Source organism: Pseudophryne corroboree, chromosome 10 (genome assembly GCF_028390025.1).
Source record: "Pseudophryne corroboree isolate aPseCor3 chromosome 10, aPseCor3.hap2, whole genome shotgun sequence".
Taxonomy (NCBI): Eukaryota; Metazoa; Chordata; class Amphibia; order Anura; family Myobatrachidae; genus Pseudophryne; species Pseudophryne corroboree.
Window position 1 is genome coordinate 201,620,386 of NC_086453.1, and position 13,186 is coordinate 201,633,571.

The 13,186-nt window shown below is 47.9% G+C and overlaps 1 protein-coding gene across 2 annotated transcripts in view; it reads left to right on the forward strand.

Moving 5' to 3' along the window:
• Positions 1-13,186, forward strand: part of INTS11 (integrator complex subunit 11) — a 143,116-nt gene that overhangs the window by 88,442 nt on the left and 41,488 nt on the right. For both annotated transcript variants that reach the window (XM_063943029.1, XM_063943030.1), the window contains exons 12-16: positions 5,728-5,817; positions 5,905-6,067; positions 6,239-6,346; positions 6,512-6,573; positions 7,221-7,363. In XM_063943029.1, the coding sequence (XP_063799099.1) occupies positions 5,728-5,817; positions 5,905-6,067; positions 6,239-6,346; positions 6,512-6,573; positions 7,221-7,363 (566 nt within the window). The remainder of the gene's footprint in view (positions 1-5,727; positions 5,818-5,904; positions 6,068-6,238; positions 6,347-6,511; positions 6,574-7,220; positions 7,364-13,186) is intronic.

A 13,186-nucleotide genomic window follows, 5' to 3' on the forward strand; every position in this document is an offset into this window, starting at 1 on the left:
TTTCTAGTTCCGAAGCCGAATGGATCCTCCTGGCCTATACTCAACCTCAAATCTTTGAACAAATTTGTGAAGGTGTCCAAATTCCGTATGGAAACTCTGCGTTCTATTGTACTGGCTTTGGAACCTAAGGACCATATGGTATCCCTGGACATACAGGATGCTTACCTATACATACCTATTGCCATGTCGCATCAGCAATATCTACGGTTTGCAATTGGCAACCTTCATTATCAGTTCCAAGCCTTGCCTTTCGGACTGACCACGGCTCCTCGGATCTTTACCAAGGTCATGGCGGTCATCACTGCCCTTCTCCGCCATCAGGGTATCAGGATCCTTCCGTATCTGGAGGACTCGTTGATCCTGGCTAACTCCCCAAAGGTTCTCCTCCATCATCTGGAACTGACAGTCCAATTCCTACAAGACCATGGGTGGCTTATCAACTGGAAGAAATCCTCACTGGACTCTGCTCAGAGCATGGTGCACCTGGGGGCATTACTGGACACATACAACCAACGTTTGTTCTTGTCTCCACAGAAGGTCCTGAAACTTCAGGACAGAATCGGATGCTTCCTCTCTCGCCAAAGAGTGACAATACACTCTGTGATGCAAGTACTAGGCCCCATGGTGTCGGTTTTCGACATGGTAGAAATTTCATTCCCGCCCTCTGCAGAGGTTAATCCTTTCCAAGTGGGACGGCCTGCCTCACCGGATCAGGTCTCAAATGATCTCCTTGACTCCGGAGGTTCTTCTGTCACTGAGTTGGTGGCTACAGGACCAACAATTGAGCAGGGGTTTTCCCTTCTGGATCTCCAACTTGGTCCTTCTAACGACGGATGCCAGACTGCGGGGTTGGGGCGCTGTGTTGCAGCAACACTCTCTCCAAGGTCGGTGGACCAGGGAGGAATCTCTCCTCCCGATAAACATTCTGGAGTTGCGGGCAGTGTCCAATGCATTGACACTGGCCCTGCCTTTCGTACAGTACAGGCCTGTTCAAGTACAATCAGACAACGCCACCACGGTGGCGTACATAAATCATTAAGGCGGCACCCGAAGCCGCGTGGCAATGATGGAAGTTTCAAAAATTCTTCGATGGGCGGAACGCCATCTGACAGCAATATCTCCAGTGTTCATTTCGGGGGTCCTCAACTGGGAAGCGGACTTCCTCAGTCGCCAGGACGTACACGCCGGGGAGTGGAGTCTTCATCCGGAGGTCTTCCAACTCCTTGTGGACAAGTGAGGTCTGCCAGATGTAGACCTGATGGCGTCTCGACATAATCACAAGGTTCTGGTCTTCGGAGCAAGGACAAGGGATCCTCAAGCAGCATTCATGGACGCACTGGCAATTCCATGGAACTTTCAGCTGCATTACGTGTTCTCTCCAGTGTCACTCCTGCCCAGGGTACTACAGAAGTTCAAGCAAGAAGAAGGAATACTGCTTCTAGTCACTCCAGCGTGGCCCTGATGGCATTGGTTCTCAGACCTGCAGGGTCTCTCGATCGAACATACTCTTCTACTTCCTCAATGCCCAGACCTCCTGCTTCAGAGCCCTTGTGTTTACCAGGACCTGGCAAGACTGGCTTTGACGGCTTGGCTCTTAAAGCTGCACTCCTGAGGGCCAAAGGATTTTCTGGGGCGGTTATTCAAACTATGTTGAAGTCCCGCACCCGGTTCTGCACGGATTTATTATAGGGTCTGGAATTCTTACTTCACCTGGTGTGCTGCTGAGAATTACGATGCATACAAGATTATTACTTCCAGACTTCTGGCTTTTTTGCAACAAGTCCTGGATTTAGGATTTCGCCTGGCCTCCCTCAAGGTTCACATTTCTGCCTTGTCGGTGTGGTTTCACCGAAAAATTGTATCTATTCCTGACACCTCCCTATGTCCCTCCTGTGGCTCCATGGGATCTGTCTGTCTGTTCTTAATGCCCTTCAAGAGTCTCCGTTTGAACTTCTTGAGTCTGTGGACCTTAAATGCCTTACGCTTAAGGTCATTTTTCTATTGGCTATTGCCACTAATAGGAGGGTGTCAGACTTGGGTGCTTTGTCTTGTCGTCCACCCTTTCTGTCCAGGCAGTTCTTAGGACTCTCCGTGGTTATCTACCTAAGGTGGTGTCATCTTTCCACCTTATCCAAGAGATTGTGGTTTCGGCCTTTGTCTCGCCTGGTTTTTCCTCCAAAGAGCGGTCTTTGTATGTCGTACGGATTCTACGTATACATGTAGAAAGGACTGTCTCTATCAGGAGATCACATTCTCTCTTTGTTTATTTTGGTTTTCACAAACGTGGCTGCCCATCGAATAAGCAAACATTGGCCAGACGGATTAGAATGATGATTGCACAAGCTTATGCGCAGGCTGGGCTCCCAGCTCCTGCCGCTATCAAAGCCCATTCTACTCGGTCTGTTGGACCTTCTTGGGCGGCCCACTGTGGCGCATCCGCTGAACAATAGTGCAAGGCGGCTACATGGTCCTCAGTGAACACATTCATCAGGTTCTATGCCTTTGATCCTTCCGCCTCCAAGGATGCTTCCTTTGGACGCCAGGTTCTTGTGCGTCCCCTCCCATGAGGAACTGCTTTAGGACATCCCCGATATATTCCCTGTGCAATACCAGTGTACCCCGCTGCAGAAAAGCAGATTTATGGTAAGACATTGTTAAATCTTTCTGTGAGGTACACTGGTTTCCACAGGGCGCCCACCCTGACGCACTTAGCTTCTTTGGTTTGGGTTTATATGGCATTAGCCGCTGGTCCCTTCTCCTGTCGTGAGAATGTTGGTCTATGTGACTAACATCTACCGTCTCTCTTACCTGCTACTGAATTGGACTGGTTAACAAAACTGAGCTCCAGCGCCTGTAGGCGGGGCTATAGAGGAGGCGGTGCAGTGCATCCTGGGAACAGTCTAAGCTTTAGCCTGTAGGTGCCTCGGATAAATATCCAACTCTACACTCCGATGTTATTCCCTGTGGAATCCAGTGTACCTCGCAGAATGAGATTTAACTATGGTAAGTCTACCTTAAATCTCCTTTTCTACAGTCCTCCTGGTTTGAACCTCTGATGACGGTAGAAGACAAGTACTTCACGTGGAAGATGGTGATGTTACTGGCCCTGGCTTCTGCTAGGCGTGTCTCAGAATTGGGGGCCCTATCGTGTAAAAGTCCCTACTTGGTCTTTTATGAGGACATAGCGGAGCTCAGGACTATGCAGCAGTTCCTGCTGAAGGTCGTCTCTGCGTTCCACTTGAATCAACCTATTGTGGTTCCGTCACATTCTGGCACTTCTGCTCCTCTGGAGGCATTGGATGCTGTGCGAACCTTGAAGATCTATATCAAGAGGATGGCTCGGATCAGAGGACGGATTCCTTGTTTGTGTTATATGATGTGCAGAAAAAAGGTTGCCCTGCTTCTAAACAGTCCTTTGCTCGTTGGCTTAGGCTTACTATCCAACAGGCCTATGTGTCGGCAGCCTTACCTGTTCCACAGTCTCTGTAGGCCCACTCTACAAGATCGGTGGGGTCTTCCTGGGCGGCTGCCCGTGGAGAATCAGCCTTGGAACTATGCAGAGCTGCTACCTGGTCGGGGAAGAACACCTTTGTGAAGTTATACAGGTTTGATACCCTGGCCAAAGAGGATACCCAGTTTGGGCAGGCGGTGCTGCAGGCATCTCCACACATTCACGCCTGTTCTGGAAGCTTTGGGCCGTCCCATCGTACTAATTCCCCAATATTCCTTATGGGTGCAAGAGAAAATAGGATTTTAATTACCTACCGGTAAATCCTTTTCTCGTAGTCTATAAGGGATATTAGTTGCCCACCTCAGGGCCTAATTCAGACCTGATCGCTCACTAGGGATTTTTTGCACTGCTGCGAGCAGATAGTCGCCACCCATAGGGGAGTATATTTTCACTTTGCAAGTGTGCGATCACATGTGCAGCCGAGCGGTACAAAAAAGTTTTGTGCAGTTTCTGAGTAGCCCAGAAGTTACTCAGCCACTGCGATCACTTCAGCCTATCCGGGTCCGGAATGGACGTCAGACTCCTGCCCTGCAAATGCTTGAACACGCCTGCGTTTTTCCAAACACTTCCAGAAAACGGTCAGTTGCCACCCACATACGCCTTCTGCCTGTCAATCTCCTTGCAATCGGCTGTGCGAACGGTTTCTTTGTACAATCCATCGTTGGGCAACAAACCACTTTGTACTTGTACGACGCGCCTGCACATTGCGGCACATACGCATGCGCAGTTCTGACCTGATCGCAGCGCTTCGAAAAAACCTAGTGTGCGATCAGGTCTGAATGACCCCCCAAGTGCGTTGACTTTTCTGGTTTCTCTTATGTGGTTACCTGGTCAGCTGTTGCTGTTTTTTTTCCCCAGCCGTTGCTGCTGGTTTTATGTTATTGGTGTGCTGGTGTGTGAATCTCACCACTCAGTTATGTTCCTTCTCTCAAGTATGTCCATTCTCCTTCAGGCACTATTTTACCTATAACTGCCTGTGGGAGGGGGCATAGGGGGGAGGAGCCAGCACACCCAGTTGAAGAAATTGAAAGTGCACCGGCTCCTTTGGACCCCGTCTATACCCCATCGTACTAATTCCCCAATATCCCTTATGGACTACGAGAAAATGATTTACCGGTGGGTAATTAAAATCCTATTTTTTTGGCATGTACAGGAAGTTTACTTTCCATTTGAGCATGTAGCACACATACAGATGTGTCCTCCCTCATTGTTACCGCAGTTACATTAAACAGCCCTCCTTGTCACTCCCAGTCGTGTGCACATTTCCGAATGGCGAGTGCCCTTTCATGCATTTTTTCCTGGAAAACACTAACGCAGCATTTTGTACGCAGATACCGCTGCAGTTGCACATAGAATAGAGTCATGCTGCATGTCATTTTAATCAGCCAAGTCTGCTTGTGCTTCGCATGGCACTGTGAATAAGACACATTTTTGAGGGAAAAAGACATTAGGTGCTGTCCAAGTTGCACGGGAGCTGTCGGCTCTCATGCACCCTCTGTGCTGCGACGCCTTACACACAGAGGCTAGATGAGGAAGGACACATCTGTACTAAGCAGGTTTATTTTTCCGCAGCTAATTGATCACTCCATTTCCCCCACGTGGTAAAACATCTGGAAACCTATGGAAACCCACTTAATCCGTATAATATGCACCCCACTGCATTTAACTCAGAAGCTGTATCCTGCCTCTGCGTTTTAGCAAGTAGGAATCGCGCAGGTTATTAAATTGGGCAGCGCAACTAATTAGCTATAGAGTAGAATCCGAGGCTAATAGTGTCCCCCTCTTATTTTTAATTGGGTCTTAAATGTATTGCATTTCTAAGACAGAAATGGAGGATGTAGCTTGTTTGTGTGTAGGTCCGACCCCCTAAGTGTTTAAAAATTATTATGGGTTCTTTATTTTCAAAAATGGGTAATAAAACATCATTCAGTGTCTGAGAACCAGTTTTTCATGTTTGTTTACTGCCTTTATATCTATGAATAATATAATACAATACACAGAGGTGTGTGTGCACTTTGAGTTTGTTGTTCAATAAATGTGTGAGTCCAAACCCATTTTGGATTTCAGCTGCTGGTTATATTTGAGATTAGTTCTAATATAATATAATGCCACAAGATATTCAGAATGGATGAAATTCTTACTACTGAAGCGGGATGGGATATAAAAAGTCTCCTTTAGAACGTGCACTTACCAGGTTGTCATTCGTTCGGCTACAGGTAATTATGCCGGGTTACTGTGTGCAGGGCACCGTGGGACACAAGATCCTAAGTGGCCAGCGCAAGCTGGAGATGGAAGGAAGGCAGACGGTATGTTTCCTATAACAACCACTGATGTGTGTATAGTGTGGAATAATGTACTGCAGCTGACAAAGATTTTCTGTTATTCACATCCAGCTTGAGGTGAAAATGCAAGTAGAATATATGTCCTTCAGTGCCCATGCTGATGCCAAAGGTATCATGCAACTGATTCGCCAGGCAGAGCCACGGAATGTACTACTAGTGCATGGAGAGGCCAAGAAAATGGAATTTCTTAAGCAGAAAATTGAGCAGGAATTTCGTAAGTTGGGAACTTTTCCATTAACGAATACCTCCTGTACGGCCAGGCTTTTTCAGTCATACTCCATCCAGTTTCGTTTCTTGCGGGACTGCTCTTATTTATTGTAAAGAAGGGATGCTGGTTATCCATGCAGTTGTGTGTTGATTGCTACAACATTATCTCTGTCCACAGGTATCCAGTGCTCTATGCCATTTAATGGCGAGACTGCCACCATTGCCACCAATCCAAACATTCCAGTGGACATCTCATTGGGTCTCCTGAAGAAAGAGAGTGCACTGGGTAAGTCTGCCAGCTCAAAAATAATAAAAATTTATAATGAAAATGACTATCTGGTTGTATTATGCCTTTTAGTATAGTGGTGTGCATTTGTAGATTTATTTGGCTTGTTACTGCAGGTTTCTTGTAAGGGTTTATGGTATAATGTGTGGTCCTCTGTAACTTTAGGTCTTGTGCCCGATTGTAAGAAGCCAAGATTGATGCATGGAACCCTTATAATGAAAGATAATGTAAGTAAAGCAGATTCTTCTTTTCACTACCATTGTTCTCCATGTACAAGCTTTCTACATTGTAGATGTCTGAGTTATCGGTGAAGAGACTATTACCCCTGTGTCATGCCTGATGTGGTCTTGTACTGTGAGCTAGAAGAGTATTTGATACAGCCCCTGCTTAGATAACTTCTCGTTGCTATGGTATTATATTTTATACGGTGTTCCATATTCCTACATGTATTTCAGATACCAGACACCAAACATTAAAACCTTAAGTGGTATGCCTGGAAATCTTAACTAACTGGCTGCCTCCAGCTGTCTGCACCCCGCTCCTAGCTAAATGCTCACTTCCGTCTAGCGAGTGGGAGTTGGACCGGAGAGCAGAACCAGTGCAGTGTATATAAAGGGGTACCTGGCGCAGTGTGTATAAAAGGCTCTACCTGATGCAATGTGTACACGGGGCTAACCTAGTGCAATGTGTAAGATGAATTTAAATGATCAACCCATCATTTCAAAACCCACCCTGGGATGGTAATAATAAAGTCACTACTGATGCAAATGACAGTCTCTTTATTCTTTATTGCATCTTTATAATGTGGGCTGTAGCATTTTCTTTGCAGAGATTACACACACTGACCTGAGTTCTCCCTTGTTACCCCTGGCAGAGCCTCCGTCTTGTGTCTCCTGAGCAGGCCCTGAAAGAAATCGGCCTAGGTGAGCACCAGCTGAGATTCACCTGCAGGATACACATTCAGGATTCACATAAAGAGCAGGAGACCGTGCAGCGGATATACAACCACTTGAAAAGGTGACTTGCACTGTGAAAGCCTGTGAGGGATGAGGCATGGGGTGTAAATTAGGATCACTTGCATAGGTTGAGTGCTTTGTAGAGTCAGTTGATTACTGTAATCTTCAACGGGTCAATTATCATTTCTTCAAATATAGGAATTGTTTGCACAATAAGACCTCTAGAACTCATGTGGAAGAAGATAAGACACTCCACCAACTTTTTGCAATTGTTTGGGCTGCATCCAGAAGACAGCTGTGATAATACCCAGAAAAGGGCTATTCACAAGATTTACTATTGGCTCACTCACCCCACCCTCCTCCATGCGCATTAATGGGATAAAACTGGGTACTCATGGGTGTCTGCACATTAAACTCACACCAAAGATTAGTTTCTTTATAACTACTGCTGCTGCTTCTATGGAGGAGTGAGGAGGGCCAATCGTACTGTGAACAGAACTGAGGTCTGAAATGTGGGTATAACTGGAGCAATTGAGGGCTGTATAAGTGGGGGAGAGGCGTGTATTCTGTGGTGCATGTGGAGCCAGTGTAGTCATTTGCAGAGGCCAACAAAGCGGCAGGAGAGGTTAATGACTGGGGCAGCAGCTTTCATGATAGATTATATGGGGATAGCCAAATGAAAAGAAGGCCAGAAATGAGGAGATCACCGTAATCTAGGTGGGAAAGGACAAGTGCATGAATAAGCGTTTTGGTGGAGACCGTGCAAAGGTGGTTTAAATACAGTACATATATTAAGACATCTATTCTTCTTCTGTCCACTAGGGAGCACAGGGAACACTGAGTATAGCCTGGAGAGGAGAGAGCCTGGGCGCCAAATACTTAGCTACTGTTTTTGTCCCAGCAGCCTGCAACTCAGGGACTGACATTACCCATTTTCACAGGTAATATGCAGTAGCTTACCAGCTTGCAGCTCCCAGTTAGCTCCCCATGCTAGTATTTCTACAAGCAAAGACTCTACTTAAGTCTGTCTGTCATACGCAACGGTGGATGAAATTTGCCAGTCGGCACAGCGGTTGGCACATTTGTCAGCACCTTTTCCATACAGGCTTGACAGAGCTTCTACAGCTAGAAGCAGCTTCTCTTGTTATGCCTTGTCTGGTTGGGTTGCGGCTTTTGGCCCCGGAACAGGAAACTATGCAGGTCTGCACAATGATGTGCGCCTTCAGTCTGGCGCCTATCCCATTCCTTTTCACCATGACAACTGTTACCGGACAGTGCAGTCATTGTAAACTGCCAGAGTACTATGCCTGTAGTCAGGGGCAGTGATTTTCTACCGGTCACAGTGGATCTAACATCCCACACTAGTATTGCCTTCTTCTGAGTAGCTTGAGGACCTCCTGCCGAAGCATAGGCACACCTAGGTATCTAGATTCTTGACAGCTGCAGACCAGGTGGGAGTCCCCTTTCGTTGCTACCAGCCTTTGCATCTGCCTGGATAGTTAGACTGGTGGCTACTGACAGGCATGGTTTTGTGCCTGGGTCATATCTGGTGAATGCACTAGAGGAGGCCATCAGTTCTGCTACGCACAGAAAGGTGTTTATTAGCTCTAGTGTGATGCATTACATTGGCCCATACCTAAACTGGTGAGTAGCCGTTGCCTCATGCCTAACCTCTTGGGTGTCTGCGTCTGCTGTGGTGGTCAAGCAAGGCCATCGGCCTACGTTACGGGTGCGCCGACATGGGTTTTATGTAGGCTCAGGGTCTCCCTTATTCAGGTATTTTTCTCATGGTACAGAGTTGACAGCATAGTCGCTACGGTGACGCCCAGGTCGGCTTTCCTTCCTTCTGTGGCACCCCCCATAGTCCAGCAGTAGTCTAGCGTGAATGAGTTTCATTCCTTTTTCTTGCTTCCTTTCTTCTCTAGGACTCTAGGCACCTAGGTCGGGGAGCCTTGATCCACCAGACAGCGGACAGGCGTGCTTGATCAGGACATGGGTCTCCATATCATGGGCGACTTCAGCGCATCTGACTGGCTTTCGCTATTTTTTATGAGGCGTGGATAGGAACCAAATCAAAGGTATGATTTCCTAGGAATGCACTCTGGCTTTCGGTGCGTCCACCACTCCTGGCCACCAGCTTTCCTGTACTTCCAGGAACAGCGGGTGCTCTTGGGGAGTCATTCGCTCCCTTCTAACTTCCAGGATCTTCAACCTGGCTCCCTCTTCTCAAAAGAGATACGGGTTTCTATGCCAACTTCTTCCCGATTTAAAAACCAGATGGCTTGTCACAGTCATCCTCTTTCTGAAGGCGCTAGACGTGTTTCTGTGGATTCCCAAGTTCCAGAAGGAGTCTCTTCACTCCATCATTCCATCTCTGGAAACGGGGAGTTTTGGCCAGCATTAGACCTATATGTTCCCATCGGAGTCAGTCACCAGCGCTTGCTCAAGTTGAAGGTGTGCGAGCATTATTTCCATTTTCTGCCATTGTCACTGGGACGGCCACGGCTAAACGTATTTTCACACATCTTTGGTGCAAGGGTCTCATATTTTAACCTATCTGAATGTCCTACCCAGTTACCGAATTTTCTCAGGGAACACATTTCTCCGGTCTCCCAAACGGATCATCGATGGGACGAATTCCTCCTTGACTGTCTCAGAAGCCATGCAGGATTCCAGGGTTCATCAGGTATTCAGACTTGGACAGACAAGATATGTCTATTCTGGCGTCATCGCAGAGGGCCAGTATGCTCTTATACAGTTCCTGGGCTCTCTAGTTTCACCTTTGACATGGTGGAGTATGCTCTGTTTCATTCCTGATCTCTTCAGATAGCAGTTTTGGCTCTTTTTGGAAAAGATCCCTCGTGCAACCAAAGATGTTCCTCCTCTCTATCGAAATCCATCTTTCCCTTCTGAAGTGGCTCCAAAAGGTTCCCCTTAGAAAAGGGCCGCTCCTTGTGGATCAGGTCTGAAGTTCTCCTCACCATTGACGCAGGTCTTCGTAGGCCAGTAACCAGTCATTAGGGCAGTAACCAGTCATCAGCCCTTTCAGGGTCAATGGTCGGCTCAGAAAGGCTGGTTACCACCCCATGTTCTGGACTTCCGAGTGACCTTCAGAGCTCTGAGTCTAGCTCAATTACTTCTGGCTCTGCTACTCTTCCGGCATTGTCCAGTCCAGCTACAGTGTGATATCTTGACAGACTTTGCATTCTTGATCCATCTGGACAGTACCAACCGTCACGGTGCCACGAGGGAGGTCAGTTTCATCCTCGGTAGGGTAGAGCAATATCTTCCAGCGCTTGCCTTTCAGCTCCTAGTTATCAATGTGACTTGCTGGACATTGCCAGATTGGTGTCTTGACACAGCCACGGGCTGCTGAGGCACTGTTTCTGAGAACTTCAAGCTCTTCGTGTGGACACTTTTTTGGCACAGAGGACTTTCCTGCTCATAGACATCTTCCTCCCATCTCAGGGACACTGCGGGTCCATTACAGGTTGATATTGGAGTGAAGCAGGATTTTTTTTTGTAGCTGCGGTCTACCTATGGCAGCCATGGTGGGCAGGTCTTCTACGCCTCTGTCCTGATGCTTCTCTGCGGCCGGAACTTCTGTCTTAAGGCCGGTGTTTCTGTCTAGATCTGACCCGCACCCTTTGGCGGGGTGACTCTTGAGACATCTGTCTTCAGAGCAAAGGGTTTTTCGGGAGGGTCATTTGTACCATGCTCAATGTCCAAAAGCTGTATTCGGTGAGTCTTTATCTCTGTGTGTTTGCTCTCTTACTGGACATAAGTCTCTTTTTTTTTTTTCCAGTTCATCGTACACGTCCATCCACCGTTTGTCCCTACAGTTGCCCCATGGGACCTGTCCTTGGTTCTTAGGGCTCTTCAGTCCACTCTTTTGACCCCCTGAATTTGGTTTCTTGGCAGCTTAGCGTGGTGGTTCTGCAGAGCAGCTTTGTAAAGTGGCCACGTGGTCCTCTGCCCAAACTGTTTTTTATCTTCATTTTTATGCGTTTGACACAGACGCAGCCTTCGAGTGTACAGTTCTTAGCGCAGCCCTGGGGCGTCCTCACCCATTAGGAGACAGCTTTAGGATGTCCCAGTGTTCCCTGTGCCCCCTAGTGGATGATGAAGAAAAGAGGATTTATGTTCTTATCTTGTTAAATCCTTATCTAGAAGTCCATAAGGGGTACAGGACGCCCACCCTGACGCTCCTGACCTGCGGTGGATAGTTCCTACAGTACCGGTTCTCTAAACGCCTTTCCCGCAAGTGTGTTTGCATGTATGCCAGTCTTCCTTCTCCCTCTCCATGTTCTCGCTCCTGCCATGGGCTTTTTAACTTAACTTTCTATTAACAGAAGAGTTAGTTAATCCTGCACCGATTACAGTGGTATATGGTATATATGTGACTGTCACACGCCATAGGCGGCGTTCACCGCGCTTACCCCTGCATGCCTGCTGGTCTGTGTTGCGGCCTCCGCCTTCGTTGGTCCACGGTCTCCGGCGCCTGGCTGGCGCGGCTCCCAGCGGTTCTCCGGGGCAGGGGCCGCCATAACACCCGGCATCACGTGGGCGGATCAGACTTCCGCCAATCCAGCAGAGGCGGGAGATTCAAAGGCAGACGCCGTGCAGCGCCTCGGCGCCTGAGTATCGTCTTTTCCCCTGAAGTGGATGCCAGTGCTTCTGTCCTCGGCGGATCTCTCTGCAGCATACCCCAGTGTCTCCGGCATTTCCAGGTGTCAGTTGTTGCACAGCTTCCAGCGTTCCCAGCTGCTGCTGGGTTCCACTGCGCTTTAGTCACCAGTGCTTCTTGGAGTCAGCGTGGGCTGCAGGTTAAACGTCGCTCTTAAGTTATACAAGTCCTCAGTGTCTTTAACCCTCGCTCTCAAGTTATACAAGTCCTCAGTGTCTTTAACCCTCGCTCTCAAGTTATACAAGTCCTCAGTGTCTTTAACCCTCGCTCTCAAGTTATACAAGTCCTCAGTGTCTTTAACCCTCGCTCTCAAGTTCTTCAAATCATCAGTGTCCTTAACCACCGCTCTCAAGTTCTTCAAACCATTAGTGTCTTTAACCACCGCTCTCAAGTTCTTCAAATTATCAGTCTTAACCACCGCTCTCAAGTTCTTCAAATCATCAGTGTCTTTAACCACCGCTCTCAAGTTCTTCAAATCATCAGTGTCTTTAACCACCGCTCTCAAGTTCTTCAGTCACCAGTATCTTTTACCGTCACTCACAAGTACTTCCTGGACATTTCTCCATACACTCCTTCTCTATTATGTGACATTGTGTTGCTCTCTTCCTGCAATAAAGTCCTTTAATATTTTCACCAAGCTTTTCTGTCAGAGTCCTGTATGAGGAAGACCTATATCAAGCCATCCCTGTTCCGACCCAACTGTGGTTCCTCTCCCCTACCATCGGGAGAACCCCCGAGTTCACAACACCCCCAACCTAGGTCAGTGACAGTATACTCAGGCCTCGTGGACCCGGGGGATCGGAGCCCAGAGGCAAGTACCATCCAGGACTTGATTTCTCGAATACAAAGTCAGGAAGCAGCACAGGGCCAGGTGATGCATTATCTCCAGGAATTATCTGGTCGGCTGGATCAAATTCAGACTTCTCTGGCCCCAGCTCCAGTACCCGCTTCAGTGGTTGTCTCTAGTAATATTCCATCCTCCTCTGGAACCAGGTCACGCCTTCAGCTCCCTACTCCTTCTCGCTATAATGGGAATCCAAAGAATTGCCATGGTTTTCTCAATCAGTGCGAGGTACATTTTGAACTGCTTTCACATAACTTCCCTACTGATCGGTCCAAGGTGGCATACATTATTTCTTTGCTCGAGGGTTCAGCGTTGGATTGGGTGTCTCGTTATGGGAGCGATCTGATCCATTG